The sequence below is a fragment of the Prosopis cineraria genome, unplaced genomic scaffold (assembly GCF_029017545.1).
Source record: "Prosopis cineraria cultivar Desert tree isolate PC_DT_omini unplaced genomic scaffold, ASM2901754v1 PC9, whole genome shotgun sequence".
Taxonomy (NCBI): Eukaryota; Viridiplantae; Streptophyta; class Magnoliopsida; order Fabales; family Fabaceae; genus Prosopis; species Prosopis cineraria.
Genome location: NW_026555340.1, coordinates 18,750,103 through 18,774,821, shown reverse-complemented (window position 1 = coordinate 18,774,821; position 24,719 = coordinate 18,750,103). Strand labels below are relative to the sequence as shown.

Genomic DNA, 24,719 nt, shown 5'->3' with positions numbered 1-24,719 from the left:
TTACAATTTGATTTTTGAAAGTGTGTATGGTGAACATTACTTAGGAGAAGATGATCCATTAAACGACACTCATATTTATCGAAAGATTAATCTCATGACTACCAATTATGGCAATACTCCAAGAAATCAAAAATAAAAATTTAAAAAAAATTGGACAACTAGTATGCATTTGTTATAGCGAAAGGAGCTATAACTACTTAAACTCAAGATTTAAGTTCTGAGTCTGCCTAAAAAGTAAACAAAAAATCTTCAAAATAATTGCCTTCAATTAAACTCAACGTTACTTAAACTTGATCCAATAGATATAGAGATATAAATTATAATTTGGACAAGCAAGAAACAAAGGGATAAAAAGAAGGAAATTTCGTGCAGAAGTTACTATACCAAAAAAAAAAAAAAAGGGATGGCCCATTAACGCGTTTGCGTGTGGGTGACAATAAAATGTTGGACATGAGACTTGACAATTATGTCTGCATCAAAATCATAGTCAGGTTTGAAATTTGGTGCCTTGACGACGTAATTTCACATTTATTTATTTGTTTTATATCTAACTCACACTCTCTCTCCGTTTTTTTATTTTTTGATTGGGTATCTAATACTCTCTCTCAACCTCAAAACACATAAACAAATGCACGCGTTTCACCCTATTTAATTGACAATTTATGTGTCATATCCACGTATACCTATTATACATTAATATTTTTACTATTATTCAATATCAAACTTTTAAATTTTATCTTTTAATAAAATAATTATTTATTTTTAAATTTTTATATTTTTATATTTACTCTTATTAAACAATTTATAATAAATGTAAAATTATTTATTAATAGAGATACTTTAAAAAATAATAATGATTACCTCTTAAAAGATTAAAAATACTTTATATTTTTTAATATGAATCTCTTTAAAAAATGCCTAATAGTTTTTAGTTGAGGGAGTAATAATTTTATTCTTTAAAAGTGGGAGCCATAACAATGACAAATTTTGAAGTTAATTCCACGCATATGTACTACTGCAATTTAGTCCTTTATACTCCCTCTGTATTATAATATAGGGCGTTTTTTTAAAATTTTTTTATCTAAAATATAATATTTTAGGTAGTTTTAAATTTTTTTTCCATTTATACCATTTTTTTATTATATTCTACTGAAATAATTAATAATTATGTTTTAAATAAGTTAAGTATTATATTTTTTCCACTCAAAGGTGTGATTGGAAAAGTGTAATTTTTTTAAGAAAATCAAGATTTTAACAATTTTTTTGGAAATGTAAATCAATTAACAATGGTGTACTATATTTAAAGTTCAAAAGGAGTATAAGGTATTGAAAATCATATAAATTATTGAATTAGTTAAGCACTTGTTTAAAAGTAAATGATCAAAATTATAGTCAAACTATGATCAGACTTATCATGAACAAAAGTAACTCATTGAACTAGTTAATGAATTAATTTAATAATTTATCAATTTAACCAGTTGAGTCAATTTAATTTTCCATATTAAACTTCTACCACATCATACTATTTGTAAGTTATAAACAATATGATTTCTTTACTAGGCTCTATGTAACACATAGACCCACACAATTTTTAAATAATATTTATTATTATATTTTACAATAAATCAGGAGAGATGAGATGTTAACAACTATATGAAGTGCAGTATGAATAGTAGTACTACTTCTCTTAAGTTTTGTGGATTTTATTATTCTTTAAATTTTCTTCTAACTCACAACTATTTGAAAATACATATGAAGAGTTTACCAATTGGGTTAACCAATGGATTAGTATCCAAATCGATGTCTAATCACAATATCACATGATTAATAAAGATGACTGACATTGTCATTTTAGGTCTTGTAGGGTCAATAACATGTGTTTTTCATGGGGCCCATGTTTTGGCAAGTTTGGGCCACAGCCCATTTAAGATGCAACCCATTGACTAATAAGTTAATGACCATTGGGGGGGGTAACCAAGGGTGGGACAAAATTGATGATAAGTAAAGAAAGTGATTGACAATTGTTATTGAAATTATATGGATCACTAATTAATTTAAATTTAATGTCATTTTTCAAGTGTAAATTCAATTGCAATTTTTTTAAGTATAAAGAGTAGGGTTTGTAAATAATAAAAAATATCTCTCTTGAGATACGGAAAGTAATTGATATAGATTTCTTTCAATTAAATTATTAAGTAAGTTTGGAATTTCAAACTGTTTTATTAAATGATGGGAGCCTCTCTCACGCTAACTAATTGGTAATTTAGTATTACACTTTTTAATATTTGATGAATATTTAAAGTAAAAATATTAATTCAAAAATTAATTGCCTGAATGAAAAGTATATTATAGTTGAAGTGAAATAAAAAGGATAGCATATTTTTAGTCTTGGATAATTTTTTTTATCAAATTTAGACTATTTTACTCAATTTAAAATTTTTTTACTGGTTCTGATCAACTTTAATTTTAAAATTGTATAAACTATATTTTTTTCCAAAATTTTAAACTAGATTTAAGACTCAACTTGAGCAACTAGTTGAACTCTTTGGCTTTGTTCAATTTTCAGAACACTAAAAATAATTAAAATTTAAAAGCAAAAAATAAACATAATGCCTCAACATAAAATTTTAATAAATAAATTAAATTTGACATAAAACAGATTAATTTTTTCTTAAAAAAAATTGGAGACAAAGTGGAGCCACTTGTCCAAAGAAAGATGACAAAAGGTCGAATACAGACAAAATAAAAGGAATAGTTTTATGCGGAAAACCTTAATTGGAAAAAACCAATTAGTAATGGCGTTGGGTAAAATGTTGCTTTCTTTTGTTTGTGCATTGAAAGACTGAAAAAGAAAAGACAGTGAAATGTTGTTTTCTTTAATTTTCCAATAACCCGACATTAGCTTTTCTGCAACTTTTTTTATTTTTAATTATTTGTTATTAGTTATTACACGGTTAATGATACTATATATAACAATTAATACATGGTGTTGATGTATCATAAATTTTATTGAGAAAATTTGACAATAAATATCATCTACTGATTTTTAGTCAAGTTGTAAGTTTTTTTAATAAAAAAAATAATTTACTAACTTTTAATCCTTCAAGTTTGTTCTAGCTAACAATTTAATTCTTTAAATTTAATTTTTTATTGATTTTGTTTCAAAATTTTTATCTCTGCTGTCTATTTAGTGCTTATTAATTGCTTAAAAAGGAGATAATACTCTTAAAATTTTTGACATGAACATAAAAAAATTATATTTCTAAAAACTAAATTAATTTGAGAATTAATTTATTCTCATTTAACTACACGCATATGCCAAATTATCAATATATTTTATAAATTAGATTATTTTAAGAGTTAATTTATATTTTAAAACTTAAATAATTTACATGATAATTTAAAAAAAATATAAGGGACCGAATCAATAAAAATTAAACTTGAAGAATTAACTCAATAACTTATACAAATTTGAGAGATTGAAAATTTTATTACTATTTTTTTTAATTATGTGATCTAGTCTAAGGTGGTTGATTTCTTATAAGTTTGTCTGAAGTAACATTGCTATTTTGAAAATTATAATGATTAAATAAAGGAATTTAAATGTCCATTGATCCAATAATGGTCAAGTTGATATTGAGCTTTGCTGAAATTATTGTCTTATAAACATATAACAATTAATTTAAAACATAAATAGTTTATAATGAAAATTAATAAATAAACTAAGTCAAAATGCAAATGCTAAAAAGTTTGGAAGCATTCCATGTCAATCAAAACTCCTTTTACCCCCTTTTGCTTTTTTGAATCGTTGAAAACTTTGTTCAGTTCAATATGTCTGACCTGAGAAAAATTAAATATGAAATTACCCAATTCAAAATGAGTTAAGCTCTAGCTTTCATTTTCGGTCCAGACAGAATTTTTTTATCATGCTTTTCTTCTTTATTTTGGTCAGTATGGTCCCGAGTGATTAAAGATGCTTGTATCATTTTTCTCAAAAAAAAAAAATTGATTTTCCCATAAAAAAATACAATTAAGAGGGGAGGGGAAGGTCTAATGAGTAGTGACCCAAGTGGCCAAGTCTAAGATATTGAAGAACAACGTAAACTCAATCAAAAGAGGACCAGTCCATACGCAATACGGCAATAATAGACCAAAAGTATAGGGAAATTTTCACCAAAAACTCCTGAAACAAATAATGAACCACTTACAAAAGAGATGCAAATAAGTTATTGTTGGCAATATGGAGGCAAATTGAAAGTTGCTTGAATCGTACTAAAAAATATTGTTTTTAAAAATTATTTTGGCACACTGGTACGATAGATTAGCAGTTCTTTAAAATTAAACAATCACGTCCTGCAAAATGCAAGAGCACAGAGCAACAAACACTAGCAAACTAAGACGAAGAACAAGAAGACAAGAGAAGTCGGAGGAGGAAAGAAAGCCTCAAAAGCTCAAGAGGCAGGCACATTATTTTATCTGCACCTATGCCTATATATAGGCCGAAGCTAGAAACATGAATATTGGGCTCATAATCATCGGATTAAATACCATAAAACAGCGTAAATCCTCAATTATGCATGCACTCATTACTCTTGGAGCCGTTAGGGACAAACACATGATGGATTTGATTAATATAAATTCGTTTAAGAATCTATTCAACAGCCAAAAAAATGTTTAAGGTTAAATTCAAATTTCAAACAACTAAAAGTCAAAGTTTTTCAGTAAGCTCATATAAATAAATAATTATTTATTTTGTATAAAAATAATCTGATAAAAGGAACCCAGTGCCTCTGGAATTTGCGCATTGGGGGTGAATTAATTGTTTTCAATTGCGATTACCTTGAGTTGACCTATTTCATGCGCACGAGCCCACTTCTCCTTTAAGCCAATTTTACTAGTCCATTTCATTTCTCAGTATACAATAGGAGCACTCTTTATTTAGGCAATGTGAGACTTCTTTTGACACATACACATAAACTTACTACAACAGTTATGTTAACATAAAAGCAACACTTAAAATTAATTTAAATGAAAGTGTTGTAATAAACAAGTGAAGTAGGCCATGAACAATAGTCTGAAAGGTACTTCTTCTGTTAAAAAATATAAGGTATGTTTTAAAAAATTAGATGTTAAAAAATGTAAGACATATTTAGTTTTTCAAGGTGTAATCATTATATTTTTTTAAAAAATAGCCCTATTAAATGAATTACTTTATATTTATTTTAAGGTGAAATGCCCTATTAAATAGAGGTAAATATGAAAAAATAGGATTAATTTTAAGACAAATAACTACTTTATTAGATGTAAAATTTCATTAAAAATATTTTACATTTTTTAACAGAGAAAGTAATGAATTACATGTAGCAGGGATACAGACAAGTCATACTAGAGAATTTTAAAAAGGAATAATTTTATTATTTTTTAAAAAATTTTAATTTCAATAAGCATCCTAAACTTGCAGTGAAGTTTTAAAAATTTATGAGTTCTTTTTTTTTATTATTTTGTTCCAAGAGTCTGCAGTAAAATTTTTTTAAAAGTATATTTTACTACAGTCCACAAGTAATAATGAAGGATAACAAAAAATAAAAAAACATATTTCCTAAGTTAGAGGAGGAAATCTTGTTGAAATAAAAGTGTAATTTCTCAATCTTTTTCCTTATCAATCAAGTTAGGCTAAGAATAACAACCATGAAAGTTTTTTTTTTTTAAGAAAAAACTAAAACTTTTATCTAAAAAAAAAAGAGAATGAAATTTTCAAAACCAAATATAAAAGTGGCAAAACAACTCATTAACTAGTTCTGAAGAGCACAGCTTGTATCACTGCTGTGGGAAAAGAGCATTTCAAAGGCTCAGCCGAAAACCAACCAGAAAAAAGAAAACATAAAAAAATTAAAAAGTAGAAATAGTTGTAATTAATGAACCAAAATGTGATACTTGAATACAAGTAATAAATTAATAATTAATTAATAAGGGAGGTTCTGCCATGTAAAGCTAGGTTTTGAGTTTTCGAGATATCTGCAAGAATCCTAGAAACCTGTGGAAGAGAATAGAAGATGATGTTAATGCAATTAATGTGAAATTTCCAGAAAGTCGGAGAACATTCAAAAGCCCTGAGAGAGAGAGAGAGAGAGAGAGAGAGAGAGAAATTTCCAGAAAGTCAGAGAATATTCAAAAGCTCTGAGAGAGAGAGAGAGAGAGAGAGAGAGAGTGAGAGTTTATGGCCTTTATGTGTTTCTGAATCACAAGCTGTGTCTGTGTGATCAGTGTTAATTAGTGCCTTCCATTTTGGTTCTTTGCACTGCTTTGCCTTTCAGTCTGTTCGCTATTAAAGTTCAACCATTAGCGGCAAGTTTCGTTGAATAAAATTCTGGAAAAATTACCACTGGCAATTCCTTACCAATTAATCTAGTTTGACTAGGAGTCTTGAATTTAAGTTTCAAGTAATATTTTAAAAAACAGATTAAATGATAAATCAAAAATATCAATTGGTTATGATTTTCATAATTTAACTAATAACATAATAATTAAATAAATGTGCGCGTGCACATATATTAAAACATCAAAAAATATTGATAATATCATTACCAATTTATATTGAGTTATTCAATCATAACATTTTAAATTTTAATTTTCATATTTTTTAATATGTGTATCTTTTTATTTATCTTATTTGTTTTTTTAAATAAATGAGTTTTAAATTTTCTCAATACTTTTATTCATATAATGTCAATAAACAAATTATATACTTAAGATTTTACTATGATCCAACTATTTCAGGTTTTCAAAAACTATTTAGGTCTTGGGCCAACTATTAGAATAAGTAAAATAGTTAAATCACATTACTTTCTCATCAAGTGATAGTTTGACTGTTCAATTCAGTCCAAGTCTCTAAACATTGGCGACAACGTTTAAATTCTTGCTGGAAGTCATACCCTCTAAAGAAGTGTCCATAAATTGCTAGCTAAATTAATCTAAGTCAAAGATTTAAGATATCGAAACACACGGAAAGATTTTAGGGAAATTTTGTCAGAACTCAAAAGAGACTTGAAATTGGCAACACCAATATTTAATGATCTTAAAGATTAAAGACCAAAATGCATAAAACCTTATTTAAAATTAACTCCTATTATTTTATTATTTTTTTAACATAATTTAATAAGGGGCAAAACTATATTTTTTACTTTTAATATGTGATGCTCTCGTTTTTTCAATTGAGCAAATTTGTTATCATTATTAATTGTTAACACAATTTAAGAGAAAAATGTAATTTTATTATTCTTTATGAATTAAAATAATCATTTATATTAAATAAATAAATAAAAATATTTAAAAGTTTTTATTGATAATAATTATATAAATAAAAATTTATCCTTTAATATAACAAAATGATACGGCATTGATTACAAATAAAAACATTTATTGAATTAAAAAATTTTTTCTTAAAGCTGTTATTGATAAGAATGACTTGTTTTTGATAATACCCTTTAAGAAAATAAAATTGAAGAATGATACTTAGATTTTAAAACATTTAATTAATGGAAATTATGTTTTTCGACAAAATTTTTATAAAAATGAGTTGTAAATATCAATTCAAATAATTATAAATAATATTTTTATAATTTAAAAAATTATATTTGATATTTAAAGAATTGCTTATAACTGAAACTCCTGAATTTATAATTATTTAAATTAATATTTTAAATAATTTTTAAAAAAAATTGTCGAAAGCCTATTTGTGAAGGTTTTGGGACATAACTCTCATTCTTCCAATAAAATTTTCTGCCTCATTTTTAAATGTTGTCATATGAAATAAAGGGCAAAAGTATAAAACAAAAAAAAAATTCTTTCATTTTGCATGGATTTTCTAACCTCCTTGATACATGTTTAGTCCTTTTTATTAAGCATCCTTCAATTTTCATAAGTCATGATGTGGTAGATTGGTGATGTTTTTCCCATTTTACCCACGATTTACTCCTTCATTTACCAATGGGCCGCAAGGATTCATTTACCCTTTTTTTCAAAGTTCTGTTTTTAATATAAGTAATATAAGGGTGGAAATTTTCTTTATTTTTAGACATTTTTTAATGATTTTTTTTAGTTGGTTGAAAATGTTTTATACTCCCCCTCGTCCTTAATACTATAAAGCAAACTTCGAAAGTTTTTCTTCATTCTTAGTATGAAATAAAGTTAAAGTGATTAATTATTTTTCTAATTTTACTTCTTATTTATTTATTATTTGAATTTCTAAATAACAATTTAATATGATTATTAGGTTAATATGAAATTTAATTTTTGAATTATAGATTCAGGAGCAATTTGAACCCCAAACAATTAAAGTTAGAGTAATTTTGCCTCCATCATTAAATTTAGACACATGTTCATCGAATTGAGACTTAAAATATAATTTTCACCAAATAAGAGTAGGATAGATAAGAAAAGTGAAATTTAAAAAAATCACATATTATACCCTAATTTAATGGGCATTTGTTAAAATTTAACGGTAAGGGTAAAATTGTTTTAACTTTAATTGTTTAAGATTAAAAATATATCATTTAAAAGTTTAAGATTCATATTGCCCCTAAATCTATAGTTCATGATTTAAATTGTATATTAATCTTATAATTATTTCTAGTGGTAACTTTTATTAATGATTAGCTGCACTGCACTGCCCTTGGTCTCTTCCAAATGTATTCTTTTTAACTTTAATATAATTTTTATTTTTATGGTTATTTAATATTATTAAAAGTAAAATTTCACCTAAAATTTATCCATACCATTTTTTTTATTCAAACAAAGATAATTCCATTAGAGATTAACAAGAATATCCGGGAATATGCCTAAGTCATTTCATTCAATTTTCTTTGTATTGTAGTGATTGTTATGTGGCCACTCACTCAGATTTGTTTGAGATATAAAAACTTTGAAGAGTCACACACACACACACACACAAAGCATTAAAAATTAATTATTTAATCTCTATATGGGTAAGCCTCTGATAAATTGTCACTTGGTGAACTTCATCAATCATCCTCCACTCTCTATCCTCTTAGTTCTTATCATCATTATCTCATAATATAATTTAATTAATAAATAAATTACAGAAGTTAAGTTTTTAGTATCTATAGTCAATGAAACTTTTTAATTTAATCCTTAGATTTGCATCCCTTGAAATTAAAATATTCAGAAAGTATTTCTTAAATAAAAAATAAAAAAGGTAGGCATCAAGGAAAAAAGAAAGAAAGAACATGCCTCAAGCCCTCATTTACACTTCCTTATGTCACTTTTTTTTTTTTTTTTTGCCTTGCCTCTTTCTTCAAGGATTTTTTTTTTTACTTTAAGATGCAAATTTAACCATGCATTATCTAGCCATTTCTTTTTTTATTTTATTATTGACATAAGTCATATAAAAACATATAATAGGTCATGTCCTCCACATCATTTATCATCAAATATCAATAGAAAATATAAAATTTATAATAAATCATGTTATTTATAAATTATGAGCAATATATATAATTTAGTTAATTTTATGTAATGTAATGAGGTCACTTATATAATGAAATACTAAGTACAAATAATTGTAGGGGTTATTTTGAAAACTCCTAACTATAAAAGACCAACTAATCAAAAAAGGAGTGAAATTTTAGTAATAAAATTAGTAATTTAACCGATTAGTAAATAGAAAAAATTAATGTACAAATGGGAGAAAGGTTAAGTTCTCCATAGAATAATTCCAGTAATTAGAAAAATGAATTGATCTTTGAACAAAGGTACTAGAAATGTTGAATTTACAAGAGAATAATAGTTTTTTGAGAGAGACACAGCAACAACAACAATAATGTAAAGGTGATTGGTAAAACTCATTAGATTCAATCATTTAAAATAATTTGCCTATTTCAACAATGAACTTATCTGAATAGAAGTCATAGATAGGTTGAATTTAGAAAAAAAAAATAAAGCAATCAAGAATCGTTGGAAAAAATTTATATAAATTAAAGATTAATTATTATCAAAACTCAAATGAAAAATAAGCTCAAATGAATACTTGTTGATAAAAAACTAACTCGAATAATTAAATATCTATTCGAATTTTGATACAAGTGATTCTTGATTTATACTTTCTCTAGTCTCATTTATAAGTTACTTCCAGTATGTTTTTTGCAATCAAGAAAAACTTTAAATCTCATTAACTTTGTTTTAAAATTTAACAAATTTTCACTTTTATCCCTAATAAATATTTTTAAATTTCATTAATAGTATTTTTATTTAATGTATTTGACAAGGAAAAAAATGTAAAAGATTAAAAATTGATAAATGCCTTATAAATACGAACAAAATTTCTCTCTCTCTTTACTTTATAAATAGGATCAGAGGAGGACAAATTTGCTTCGGAAGTCCTTGATTAATATTTTCCCTTGAATTTATAAGGAAAGATTATTATTTTATTTTTGGAAGAGACACGATTCACAAACTTTGACATGAAAATTATGATAAGTATTAACATTATTTTTTTGCCAGCTATTAAAAATATTTTATTAATTGAAAGTGATTTACGAAGTTGAGTAGAACCAGTCCTTTAAAATAATAACTAGTCTAGTTATTGCGCTACAAGTTAAATGAAATTATTTCATCATTTCATGAATTTCTGGTAGGACCACCAGTTAATTTCCTATTCATAAAAAATAATTATAATAATTAACCTTTAATTTTGATTTTCATTTTTCTCAAGCGTTATCTTTCTTGTATGATAGCAATGGAATCACCCATAAAATTTAATGGTTGAAAACTGGGGGTTTGCAGAAGCATGGCCAAATTTTGATTATTTAATTTAGATTCTTTTCCATGGTCAAAGAATGTCACAGCATTAGGTAACTCATTTGCAATTTTCTTTATTAATTTAATGTTCTAAAGTTTAACTTGGAAGTTGTGTTAGAAAGTTTTGATCTTCTTCTGTGAGATGTGATTAAAATGAAGTTGACCATTCAGTATCAAAGTGTGACAAGAAATTTGAGAATGCCAAAATCTAATACTTGGGTCATTTTTTAAGGAATGATATAACATTTTTAATATTTTATTTATTATCCCATGTAAAAAAACAGATAAAATATATATTCCCCATATTTCTTTTGATCCAGCCCTATTTGCCTATTATAATGAGAAGCAAGTATAGTGAGTGTTTAGATGAATGAAGACTCATCATTTAAATTTGATTTATTTTAAAGCGAAAATTATACTTTTTAATTATTAAGAATTTAAAATTCTTAATTTAGTTTTTATAATTTGAAAATTATATATAAATCCTTACAATTGATAAATTTTATTTAGTCATTACAAGCCAATTTAGATTTAAGAATTGTTGGGCTTTGAATGAGGGTAACTCTCTTATTATGATTTTTTTTATAATTCACAAAATTCAAACCTTCAATTAGACCCAATAATACTTTAATCCAACTCAAAAATACTATATATCAGATAATTGATTAAAAAAAATCGAACTCTCAAGCTCACTTAAAATATATCAAATTCCTTATATTTCAGTCAATCACGTACGGTGTATTATAATGACAAATATATTGCATTGATATAAATAATTAATCATAAATATGAAAGTATAAATACAAAATTAAAAATTAGAGTAAAATTATAAATATCAAGAAGCACCATTCATCAATGTATATCAAGGTGAAAATTTAAATATAAAAAATATACTAGTGGAAAGTTACGTCGTTCTCAAATCAGAATCATTGCACCTCATCCTAAGTTTACTTGTTCTAGTTATAATAAAATAATATCATGCATGATGGAAGAATCACAATAAAATCTTGAAATAGAAATTTATGATAAGTAGGCCCCAATAAAATTTATTGAAAAATAAGATATAAATATTATTTCAGATAGATACAAATTCAGCAATTCTAATTACAAATAACATATTTAAATTTTAAATGCAACTCTCAATTTAAAAAAAATAGATACCCAAGTGTCATAAATTTTTTATTTTGATACTTTATTGTCATTCTTATATATAAATAAACAACAATAGTAGCTCATCCCCTATACCAAAGAATATTTTAATTTTACGTAAGGAAAGGACACGGCAGATGTGATATGCATCCATTAAAATAAATATTGGATTTAATATACAGATAGGTAGATAGATAGATATAAAGCATTATTTTGATTGTAAATTATTTAAAATATAAATAGTGATATAGGTGAAGTAACCTACTAGGAAAAGCACCTTTCGTAGGCAATATTAATTATTTATTAACATATTAAAACAACAGGTTACTTATTATTGGGCCATCTGCCAACTATTATATGTATGTATGTATGCATGTAAGCCTTTTTTTTTAAAAAAAAAAAATCTTTGGATAATCAAGTTCATGGACACTAATTAATATTTGTATAAGTAATAACAAGAAAAAAAATTGGGTAACTCAAGATGAGATTGATAGTAGTTGATGCTTAATACAACTTGCCATCTATAATTTATTATTACTAGTTGTCTTTTCATTTATTTAGAATTAATATATTAAAATAACATAATAAGTGGAGTCCCACACATATGAAGGAGAATAAAATTGTACACTAGTGAAGATTGCAACATTGTTAATAGGGTGTGTTACGTGATGAACAAACAAATCATAAGTGGTTGAGAATATTATATTCCTTGAGAGAATACGTAGGTACTTGTAATTAGGAAAATAATGAAAGAAACTGGATGGATCATTTGTTGACTGATTAATTATTATCTTTATAATTTTTTTATTTTTCATATTCAAATTTAAACGCAAATTCTTTGGTATAACCTAGTTTCCAAACATATTCAATGATAAAAATTATTAAGTATGAGCATCTCAAAATCAGTGTACGTGCAATTAAATGATTAGTTTGAATGAAAAGTGATAAATCTCTAAGTTTTCTAAAATACCGAGTGATATAATTAAAAAAAGAGAATACAAGAGATAGAGAGAAAGAAGATTTTAAAGTGGAACCCACATAATTTTAATATAGTTATTTGGTATACTTAGAGTTAGAATTAAATATTGTCAAGCTTAATTAAGAATTTAGCTCCCCTGATATGATTTTCTTTAATTATCATTAGACTGGAAACCAGATTACACTGATTTGTCAACTTGGCCGTATCTAATAATGTTGTGCTTCAATGGTGCTGCTTTGCAATACATTAAAGTAAAAATATAGTAAAGGGTAACCTGTAATATAAAAATTAGATATATGTTTTCATGCTTCTTAAAAAAATATCTAACGTAAGTCGTATTGTTTAAGTGCTATGAATAGTATGGTTGGTTATTGATTTATATGATGTGTTGATATATTGATGATGATGTTGTTGATAATATATTATTTGATTTTGACAAATGATATAAGAATTTATTAGAGTGAATTATTCAAACAAAAAAAAAGTAAATTATTGTTATAATATACGCATTGCGTTAGAATACAAGAAATGTGGGATTTATTACGGTTGTGCTGCATAGGAAAAAAAGACAAATATGATTTATTAAACCCATCCCATAGAGGTAGTAATTACTTAACCCCAAAAAAAAAAAAAATAGTAAGCTATCCGCTTGACCAAGCATCACATATTCTCTCTCTGTTTTTTTTTTCCTTTTTCAGGTTAATAGTAAGAAAACTGTTGGAGGCAGGGTGAAAAAGGTCAAATAAAATAATTTTAAATCCTGTAAAATAACAAAAAAAAAATATTTGATTAACAATTTATCCAAAAAGTTTGATTGTTGATAGAATACAATAATATCATGTAAATTATACAGTCAACCATATCTAGTAAAATAAGAGGGGTTGTTATTATTGTTGGCTAATATGCATATCACGTATTCATTCTATGATAGCCAGCAAGATAAAAAGACTCTCATCATTTAAGTAAATGATTAGAAATTAATCTCAAAACCCTTATGAATATAATAACTTAGTTAAATCTATCTTTTACCCTTAATATTTGGAAGGAGAGTATCTTTCCTGTTGGTGGGTCTACTCTTTCAAAAAATAACTGCAAGATTCACAAACCATCAGGACATCAACTATAACAGTATGTCTCATTCCTCAAGTTCTTCAATCCACTTGCCAGTAAAATTCATGAATCACTGAATTGTAGAAACATTATGCTTGAAGCCCAAAGTCCAGTTTTTGTTGAAGCCACTTTATATTGCCTTATGATGTGGAATGAATGAGTCCCTTATTTCTTGGAGTCAATAGAACAGGCCCAGATCCATTATCTCTCTGATTCTTAACAAGCCCAAACTCAAAAAAATGGGCCCAGATGTAAAGAAAAGGGCTTAATCTACAGCAATCTGATTTTTGAGTAGCCCAAACTGTCAGAATGGGCCTAGATGCCGACAAGAAGGGTATTTGGAGGAGGACAAGGTAAGGAAATGTAGCTTAGAAGTGTAGATTTATTTTACCATCAAACACTTGGTTGACTGAAGGAAATTATACCAGTTTAATTAGAGATATCGAATTCAAGCTCTGAAATTATAATAGCATGATGGTAAAATTTTCAAAAGATCCCGTCCAAGTTCAATTCAAATTAATTTGGACCCTCGTTAAAATCTCCTTAACTTAACATGAGATAAGTTCAAAATATTGAGTGCTCAACAAAAAAAAAAACATTTTTTTTCAATGTAGGGAACTTTTCAGATGAATAACTTAGAACACTACATTTTATTTATATCTAAACTAAATTTTGTTGTACAAAATTAAAACATAGTTCAAAAAAGAAAAAAGAAAGGAACATAAAACAAAAATTAATATTGTACTTAGGAAATTTAAGAAAATGTTAATTTTAAATTGAAAGTCATAAAATTAATTTTTAAATCGAAACATCTAAATTAAATCAAAACAGTTCTGATTAATTAATTGATCAAAGAGTCTTACTAAGTACTCTGTTCTCCATCTGATCAATGTTCATACTTTCTCCCTTGAAGCTACATTTTGTGGAGCATGCTGCAATGGAAGATCAATGCTATGCTTGAATTCTGTTTCTTTGTCATTTTCATTATAAAGTTCATTTCATTAAGGCATCAGGCATGGGCATCATAAATTTGCCCACACAATTCAGGCAGGGACATGAAACAAAAATGCTTCAAGGTGAATTTTAAGGTTTAACTCTATCAGGGGATAGTACTTATAAAACCTAAACAAATACTCTAAGATAGAGTTTGGATTGATGGATTTAAAAGTTTCATTTCAAACCTTGCATTTAGAATCCATATATTTAAAATATTTTGTTTGAATAGTTTAAAATATTTTAAATAAAAAGGATAAATGAATTGAAATTAGAAACAAATAGAAAATTGAGAATAATAAGTCTATTTTTTTAATTAAAGAGAAAAAATAGTCATAAAGATATCAAAATGAAAACACAAAGAGAACGGAATATTGAAGTGATTAAAATTTTAAATAACTAAAGTATATAAAAAATTTAAAATTACAAAGGGCTTGTAATAAGAAATGAATTTAAATTTGAATCAAATCTAAATTCATATAGTTTTATGTGTCCAAATGAGAGATTTCAACCAAATCCATACTAATCCAAACACAACATAAAGAATGTTGTGAAATACACTGAGATCATCAAACATATCAAATATAAAATGAGTTTAAATCCTCTAACCTTCCCCATCATTTCTCTTAATTATAGATATTTGCTTGTTTGTTTTGTTGCAGGGGAGGGTCAAAGAGTGGAAGTTCTAATAAAAGTAACTAGAAGAATGATAATTAAGTCCCAAAATATTAAATTAATAACAGTTAAATATTCAATAATTTTTTTTAAAAAAATAAGTTAAGAATATCAATTTAGATTATTACAAATTTAAGAGTTTCAATTGCAAATAAATATTTAAGTATCAAATATAATTTTTAAATTGTAACAAAAATTTTGTTTATAACTATTTAAATTGATATTTATAATTTGCTTTGTAGAAAATTTTGTTGAGTACTTTATTATCATTAATTCATTGCTTTAGGATCTAACAGTCATTCTCCCCAAATAATTATCATACTCGTTAAATTTACGTCGTCACCAAATTGTATAGAAAACTAATTTCAGACAGGAAAAAATTGTATTTACATTATTTACGAAATGCCATAACAAGAAAGAATCACTCCCCAGTTGTTTATTTACAACAAATATCACTGACAAGAGGGAGTCAAATCAAGGGGAAAAAAACAGAGAATCAAATCAAATGCCAATCATCAACTAAAATCCCCGTTTTAATTTACAAAAGAGAATTGAGTCAACTCACTGTAATTTTAATTTATGCGAGCTAGTACTGGTAGCCACTGATGTTATATCACCTGAGAATATCAAGTAACATCATATAAAGTAAGTTTCGAGTGGTACCACATGCTAAAAAAAATGCTCAAGCTTAGAGCATACCATAAAATATCAACAAAATGCTAGACTTTAAAACATGGTGTCTCATGCTAACAAAGATGCTCAGAACACAGTTCAAAAATAATACCACGATCACTGTTCGGGAGGATGTATTTGAGGAACCAAAGACCATTTCCATGATCACAGCCTTGCGTGCTTCGGCTGGACACTGAACAACTGTTGTAAGTTTGTTTTGGTCATTCATGAGAAAACAGTAAATCTCCGGCAGCTAGTCGATGTCACATTCACATTCCCGGATCAATTTCCAAGCTTCTTCCCCTGAAATTTGTGGCAGCTTGTAGCTATAGCTCTCTCTTAGGATAGTTTCCTTAGTGCGTTTGCAATCTCAGATATTCCCTCTATGACTATTTTGCTAAATTCAGTGTCTTTCTTTGAGTGCTTCATTCTTCTCTTGGAGCCCCTCATACTGTGACTTATTTTTCTCTTACAGGACATCCGAATGAAATAGTAATGGACAACACACATGAGCAAAGCTATAGCCTTTTGGCGCAAATCCACCATTGCCTCACCAATAATAAGTATTGGAATTCCATCTACCAAAGGACCTGAGCATTTAGAAAAGAAAAAGGATAATCAGAAAAATGCACAAGCAGACATGATAATAACCATGCTTTCTAACTTGGGAAAATATCAATGAAAGATCCCTGAAAGAATTTAATACTGACAAGGGTTCGAATGGATTAGATATTTGTTAAAACGTGACTACAAGTCCTAGTCAGATATTAAATTCTTCCTAGGGTTATTCAATGATTACCCTCCCAACTTCCTCTATCAACAACATGCATATTTTGAGTCAACAAAGTCAATTTAAATTTATTATTTCCCCCTTCCGTATAATAATACCATGCATTTTGCAAATCCAGAAATAGATTTTAACAGGTTATGGCGCATGCTTGCACAGAAAAAGTACGTAAACAACATAAAAAAGTATAGTAACAAGTCCCTCCAGAGGCGCTCTCACATTTTTAGAACACAATAGCCAAGTCACTCTAAATATTAACCTATTCAAATAACAAATGACCTGCTCTTGCAAAATGTAATAAGCCAATAATTAAGCAGCCAAATTTAACAAGGCAAACAGATCGTATAGATTATTTTCTGCAGTTAGTGCATTCTATAAGAATAGTTTCAGGCTTTTCAACATTTTCAAGTGACATTAATAACTTTTAACTGGCATGTTTATGATTTTAAAGGGTTTAAGACCCCATAACTATGCACCTAGCATAAACATAAACTTGCCAAGACTGATCATGCCCCAAATTGAAAGCAAATACTCAAATCATCAAATATAATCCCATGCTTAAAGCTCAACTTTAAGAAACCAATCCCCAGGGAGTCTCCACGTGCTCAAGTGACTTGTTCCCCATATTCACTGAAAGATCAAAGTTTGAAGGTCTTAGGCCCTTAGCACCAAGTTGGAATGATCAACATCTACTCTCCAACATTTAACCAAATCAGAGATCTGTTCTAACTGTTATTACAAAGGTTTGGTTGTTGAAAGAACGCAACAGCATTGTGCAATTCATGTAAGTGACCCCATCTAGTAGAATAAACCTCGTTGTTGCAATTGGGTTCTGATTTTATTGTTTTGCCATTTGTTAGATAATATACTCCTAGGATCAAGGGAATTAAGTAGAATCTCTGTAAACTGCTTGGCCCTTAAATCCTAGGTTATTTTGACATCTGAATAAATGAATAATCTGAGCAATGTACTCTGAAAATCATGTGCGTGCACGTTGTGTGTCTCTGTGTCAAGTAAGCCCCAATACAAACTATGAAGTAGATGGGATGCTTTCATTGCAGATATTTTCTCGAAAAACAAAGTATTTTTTTCATCAAGTTTCATGCAAAGCCTCGCACACTTTGAGTTTAGTTATCCCTTATCTCAAACTAAACTCTAGCCTATCAAATTTTATTACATATCTTCTGCTTTCAAAATGAAGCAGTTCTGTTTCAGCATTCCTATTAAAGGAGAAGGAGGCCACCATCATTTGCATTCCTTATAATTTAGTATAACTAAGTTTTAGCTTCAATCATGAATTTAAATAGCAAATGCATGTCACATTACAAGATTCCTACCCTCTATATATATATTATATATATATTTTTTTTGGGTGACAAAAATGAATATCTATCTAATGAGAAATAAAATTGGATAATAATAATTAACACAACACTAGACTTTTCAATTCAATCATTCAAATTGGGAGATACTCTTTTGTCATTATGTTGTAGCATTAAAAATAATCTCTAACAAATGTACTGGGCTATAACAACAAACCAAACAGGAAAGTAAAATGCTTAATCTCATTCAAGCAAGTGAAAATATTGTTTTCCCAACATAAGGATGATTTAAGCGACAAATCAATTACTTTACACCTATAAGCTGTGTTAGCACACGGACTCACATCCATTATCTATATGTGAATCGCTAAAGATATAGCAAAATCTCATATCATTAAAGTATCATTTGAACTATGAAGCTGAATGTCTTTAAATGTTTGCAGAAAAATGACTTCATAAGGTAAGAGAATTCATTAGAGGAGTAAAGATGTAATCAGCTTCTCGAGAGAATATTATTTAAAAAATGCCCAAGACTTTAAAGCACAGAATCCACAGACCAAGCATTATTTTTGCTTCTTCACTTTACCATTTGTCTTAAATGTTTTGAAAGTAACGGATAAGAGAGATTTTAAGGATAAATAAGATTTAAGAGGTAATTGAAGGCGGTAGTTATCAAGCGTAATAATGAAGTAGCTGAGATAGCTAGCTCCATAAGTAACTATTCCAACCAAACTTACAAAGACAGAACATAAAAACACAGGTTGTTATAATTACGAGCTTCTCATCTGTTGCTAAATGTAGCGCTTTATTGTCATATTCTCGTGGAAACAGTAATTACGTCAATGTAACTTAGGAATAGATTGCCCTATTTGAGAGGCTATTTTTTCCCCAAAAAAAAAAAAACGGCAATCTAGAAGAGCAGGGTCATAGGAGTTCATTAAACCCTTGTCGGTCCAATAATACTTATAGAGACTGCTAACAAAATCCTTACATCAATGGCAAGGTTCAAACCCCCACACTAATGTGATAAGAGTCGTATTTCTGTCAATTGAACCAAATTTTTTTGGCCAAGAGAGCATAGATTTATTCTAACAAGTGGTGGTGGAAATCACTTTATATGGAAATGGAATTATCTTTTTCCATTATATATATTCTTGGCCAATTTTGATGCAGAGTCATAATTCATGAAGTATTTTAACATTGTCTCGAAGCTTCCGTTGTAACTTCAAAATAACAATCACAATCTAGCATAGATACAAAATTCCACATCCCAAAGACACTGTAATAGATATAACAAAATATGTATTAAAAAAAATCATAAGCGATTTGAAGTGTGCGACAATTTGAAGAATCGATGCTTCGTATAATTCACAATAAATCCTAAAAAAATAGCATCTGAGATGTTCGCGTGAAATTACAAATATACCAGCATTTATTCCAAACAAAATTCTCAGCCCGTAATGTCAAGTTACCACATGAGGAAAAGTATCGGATCCGAAATGGCGAAAATGCCAGATAAAGGATAAGAATCTATCCATAGCCAGAGGAAAAGAGACGAAGGCAAGATTTTAAGTTTCAGGAAATGGAATCCCATATCTTTACATGTACCATATAATGAAAACCAGAACAGAGAACTTTCAGTGACAAACCTTGTGGTTGCTCTTGCGCGATTGATCTCGTCGAGATTCAGCCCAAGTTTACAGCACTTGGATGATGCTATGTGTATCAATAGGGTTCAAGTAAAGTTTCCGATTTCCCGGGCAAATTGGCAATGGCGGGCTACCCTTGTTTGGAAGATTTTTTTAGGATGAAATGGGATGGTTGAAAGATTTAAACTATTGTTTGTTAAAAAAAATTTTTTTTTTTAAGGGTGAGTGGAAAATAATAACTTTTAAAACCCTCTTTTACCATTTACAATTCAATTTTTTTAACACTCAAATTGAGACGATTAAATATAAAATAACATAATATAATTATTTTATTTATAAAATCACTCATAACCTCCACCTAAAATAAAAAAAAATTCTTATCTATTATTATTTTTATTCTCCATCCATCTCTCCTCTGCCTATCTTTCTCATTCCTAGCATCTCCCTCTCCCCCCTCTCAAGTCTCAACCTTATGACTCTATTATGTTTTTTTTTTTTTGTGCAACAAGCATATTTGTTTGAGTAACTCTATTATTTACTCTTTCTTTTTATTTTTAATTCTCCAATACCTTGCTTTGCTTATTAATTTCAATTATTATTTTTTTTGAAAAGTATTATAATTATTTAATGGGCATGATTATTTTTTTAAATTTGTCATATGGATAATATTAGAAAAAATTTTAATCCATTTCATTCCATCCATTTTGTTATAATTTTCAAATAATGGTCATGTAAGATTATTTCTTCCCCCATAAAACTCTCAAACAATAAAAAATTTTGTTCTATCACACTCTACCCTACTCCATTTCATTAAATAATTAATTCTTTTCATTTTATCATAAAGTCCCAGACGTTTTCTTAATTATCAAGCAAAGTTAACTAACTTTTATTTTTTGGTTATTGTTCACAGATGTTTTGAGTCCAACGCCTCTAATTGAAAAGTAAGAACACAGTCATTATTAAAACTTGATAAACCATGATTTTATCATAATTAATGTTTCTAAATTGTATTTAGAACCCTTAAAAAATATTAATTTTTTAATATAACCGCAAGACACGTCTCTTATTATATTATTTTATTTCCCAATTCGGACCATTGTTCTATTTGTGGGTCTCATGCTCTTGCAAAGTCAAATTAATCTTGTTCATGTCGTTGATGAGTTGAAGCCCCTGAAGGGACTCATTGTAGTCTACCGGCTCACGGCATTACTACAAGTTCGATGCTTTAATAGTCAGTCCAATCGAATAGTTTAATGAAAGTAGTAAAAAGAAAAAGCCGAGCAAGAAGAAAGAGCAGGGAAAGTAAAATAATTACTTAAGCGACAGTTTCACACTTGAAATAATATTTTTAAAATTATCTCAGATTCTAAATTTTTTTTGAATGTAATGTTCCCATTCAATAATTAAAAATAATATAATATTACTCTTATTATTAATAATAAATAATTTTAATTGTTAATTAATTAAAAAATATATTTAAAATTACGTAAAACAACTAAAAAATCTACAAATAAGAAACTAAATATTAATTAAGTTCTCTAAATTAGAAATAAATAGCAAGAAACAAATGTTATTTATTTTCATGTAAAAGATTTAAATATAATTTTCAATCATTATTTTAACTAGTCACGTTACCTACAATTATTTGATCATCATTAGTTGCAACAAATAAATAATAATAATATGTTAAATTATAATAAATTCATTTTTTTACTTTTTACTTGCTCACAAGAATCTTTTGATTATAAACAATTATATTTGACATATAATTAAGTAGTAATTGTGAACACATATAAAGCCCATGAATTTATGTTAATCATTTGTTGTTTGGATTTTTTTTTTCCTTCAACTGTTTCCCAAAAAAAAAAAAAAACAGAGCGACACATGTAACGAAAGGGTCAACAAAGAAGAAGACAGATTCCGGGGGCCAAAAAAAGATTGAGCCAAAGTTTTCAAAACCCAACAGGTTACAGAGCAGAGAAAAGGATGGCTCCAACACGAGAGAGATAGGGAAAGCGAAAGCCGAGAGAGAGAGAGAGAAATAAGGAGAATTACAAATACTTCCTCAGTCCATCTTCTAAAAGCTTATTTTACCTTTAAATATAAAGATGGTAATAATATTTTTAAATAATTAAACTATTTTTTTTATTTAAAAATAAAATAAATTATTAATTATATATTTTATCTATTATTATTATGATATTATTAAAAATAAAATTAAAAAATTATTGTATTTTTATGTAAATTTAATTAAATAACAAACCTTTATATATGTAAGATTTAATTAAAAACATTATATATAGAGACAGAATGAATAAGTCTCAAGAGAATTAATTAATTTAAATCAGATATCAAATGTTAAAATTTAGGAATTTATAATTTTATTTTTTAATCTTACAATTTCGTCATGATGATTTTATAACTTATTTTTTAAATCTTAACATGATTAAAAAATAAATTTTTATTAAAATTTAAAACAAAAGTTATAAATTTATTATACGTAATTATAAAATTAAAAATTAAATTTATATATTTTTAAAGTTTCACACGTCAAACTTAATGTAAATTAGCAGCTTCTTGTCATTCTCTTAAAAAAAAGAAAAAAAAAAAAAAAGTTCCACGACTCTCCCCCCCCCCCCCTCTCTCCCTCCCCCACACAAACCCAATATTGCAGCTGTCAGCAGCCCATTCCCTCACTCTCACTTCCTCCCCATCCCCACTTCTTCATTTATATATATCCCCACTCCCTCCCCTTCTCCTTCATTCCATTACCACCACCACGGTCGCCGCCGCCGACCTAACACCATGATGCTGTCTCTTAGATTTCTTTTATTACTTGGCATGATGCTCAATTATATGTGTCTTCTTGTTACTGCATATATGTTAGATGCAGGTGGTTGTTTCAATATAGAGTGTCAGACTTTGAATACTAAAGCTCAGTATTCAAAGTTCAACCCTAAGCTTCCTCCACCAGCGCTCTTTTCCTCAAAGCGCTACGAGGGCTCCTCCGACCTCGTCCGCCTCCGGTACCACATGGGTCCGGTTCTCTCCTCTCCGATTAACGTTTACCTGATCTGGTACGGCAAATGGGCTCAGCCTCAGAAGCTTCTCATTAAAGATTTTCTTCTTTCTATCTCTACTCCTAACGCGCCGTCGCCTTCCGTCGCTGACTGGTGGCGCACTGTGTCGCTGTACACTGACCAGACTGGGGCCAATATCTCTCGGACGCTCACCATTGCTGGGGAGTACTCCGATCTGAAGTACTCCCATGGGAATCAGCTCACGCGGCTGTCTGTTCAGCAAGTTATCGCCTCTGCCGTCCGATCTGCTCCGTTCCCCGTCGATCACCGGAAGGGGATCTACCTTGTTTTAACTTCGCAGGATGTGATGATGCAGGATTTCTGCCGCGCCGTTTGTGGATTCCATTACTTCACTTTCCCGTCCGTGGTGGGATACACTCTTCCCTATGCTTGGGTTGGGAATTCCGGCAAGCAGTGCCCGGAGGTTTGCGCGTACCCCTTCGCGATCCCTGGGTACATGGCCGGCGGAGGACCTGGAGCTTTGACGCCGCCGAACAGTGATGTCGGCGTTGACGGGATGGTCAGCGTGATTGGGCATGAATTGGCTGAGCTTTCATCAAATCCGTTGGTGAATGCGTGGTACGCCGGCGAGGACCCGACTGCTCCGACGGAGATCGGGGATTTGTGCGAGGGGTTGTACGGTACCGGAGGTGGTGGAGGGTACATTGGGCAAGTAACGAAGGACGGGAAGGGAAGAACGTTCAATTTGAACGGAAGAAACGGAAGGAAGTTCTTGGTGCAATGGATATGGAGTCCAGTGTTGAAAGCTTGTGCTGGTCCTAATGCCATGGACTAGATTTAAATTTCTCGTTCGCTGCTGTACTTTTTTTTCTTTTTTTTTTATTTTTAGATTTTCATGTGGTTGATTTGTCAAGTCTCAGTTCTCGTGAGATTATGTATCAGTGGCGACGGCGGAGGAGGGGACGGAGATGGCGGCGATGGCCGTGGGAGGGGACGAGCGGTGGTGAGTAACAGTGAGAGTGGAAAAGCAGTAATACAGATAGATATTTTTTTTTACTGTTGTAGCCTTATGGATAATATGATGTAATGATATTTATTTTATTTTTTTTTAACTTTTTCTTGATCGACTTGTTATTTTGTCTTTGCTCGGGGGAAGGCTTGACCTTGAGCTAATTTGCTGAAAACTTTTAAATATTTTAATTAACCATGAAAATACTATTAGGTTGGGGTCTCATAAAAACAAAAAAAATAGTTCAGACATTTTAGATAAAATTATAGTATCTTGTTAAATATACTTTATAATTATATTTTTTAAAGAATGCAAATCTAAATTTTTTAAAGTATCATTCATTTCATAATCTAGGGAAAATACAATAAGAAAAAAAAAGATAATGTTGAAAAAAATATATTTAATGAAATTTTATTTTTATTAAATTATTTTATATTTTGATATACTGAATCACTTGTAAGATTATCTTATTGAGATGGGGGGAGTGGTATGTAAAGTATTGGGTAAATATATATCTT

At 28.5% G+C, this 24,719-nt stretch overlaps 1 protein-coding gene and 1 long non-coding RNA gene across 2 annotated transcripts; one reads left to right on the top strand and one right to left on the bottom strand.

The window, feature by feature from the left end:
• Positions 1-16,217: 16,217 nt before the first annotated feature.
• On the bottom strand, positions 16,218-20,299 carry LOC129321013 (uncharacterized). Its single transcript, XR_008595875.1, has 2 exons — positions 20,152-20,299; positions 16,218-16,983 (listed from the first exon to the last, which is right to left on the bottom strand). It is a non-coding gene; the product is annotated as an uncharacterized LOC129321013 (long non-coding RNA).
• A 2,562-nt stretch (positions 20,300-22,861) lies between these two features.
• Positions 22,862-24,304, top strand: LOC129320611 (protein EXORDIUM-like 5). Its single transcript, XM_054966138.1, has one exon. The coding sequence runs from the start codon at positions 22,957-22,959 to the stop codon at positions 24,025-24,027; it is 1,071 nt and encodes a 356-aa protein (XP_054822113.1). The 5' UTR covers positions 22,862-22,956; the 3' UTR covers positions 24,028-24,304.
• Positions 24,305-24,719: the final 415 nt, after the last annotated feature.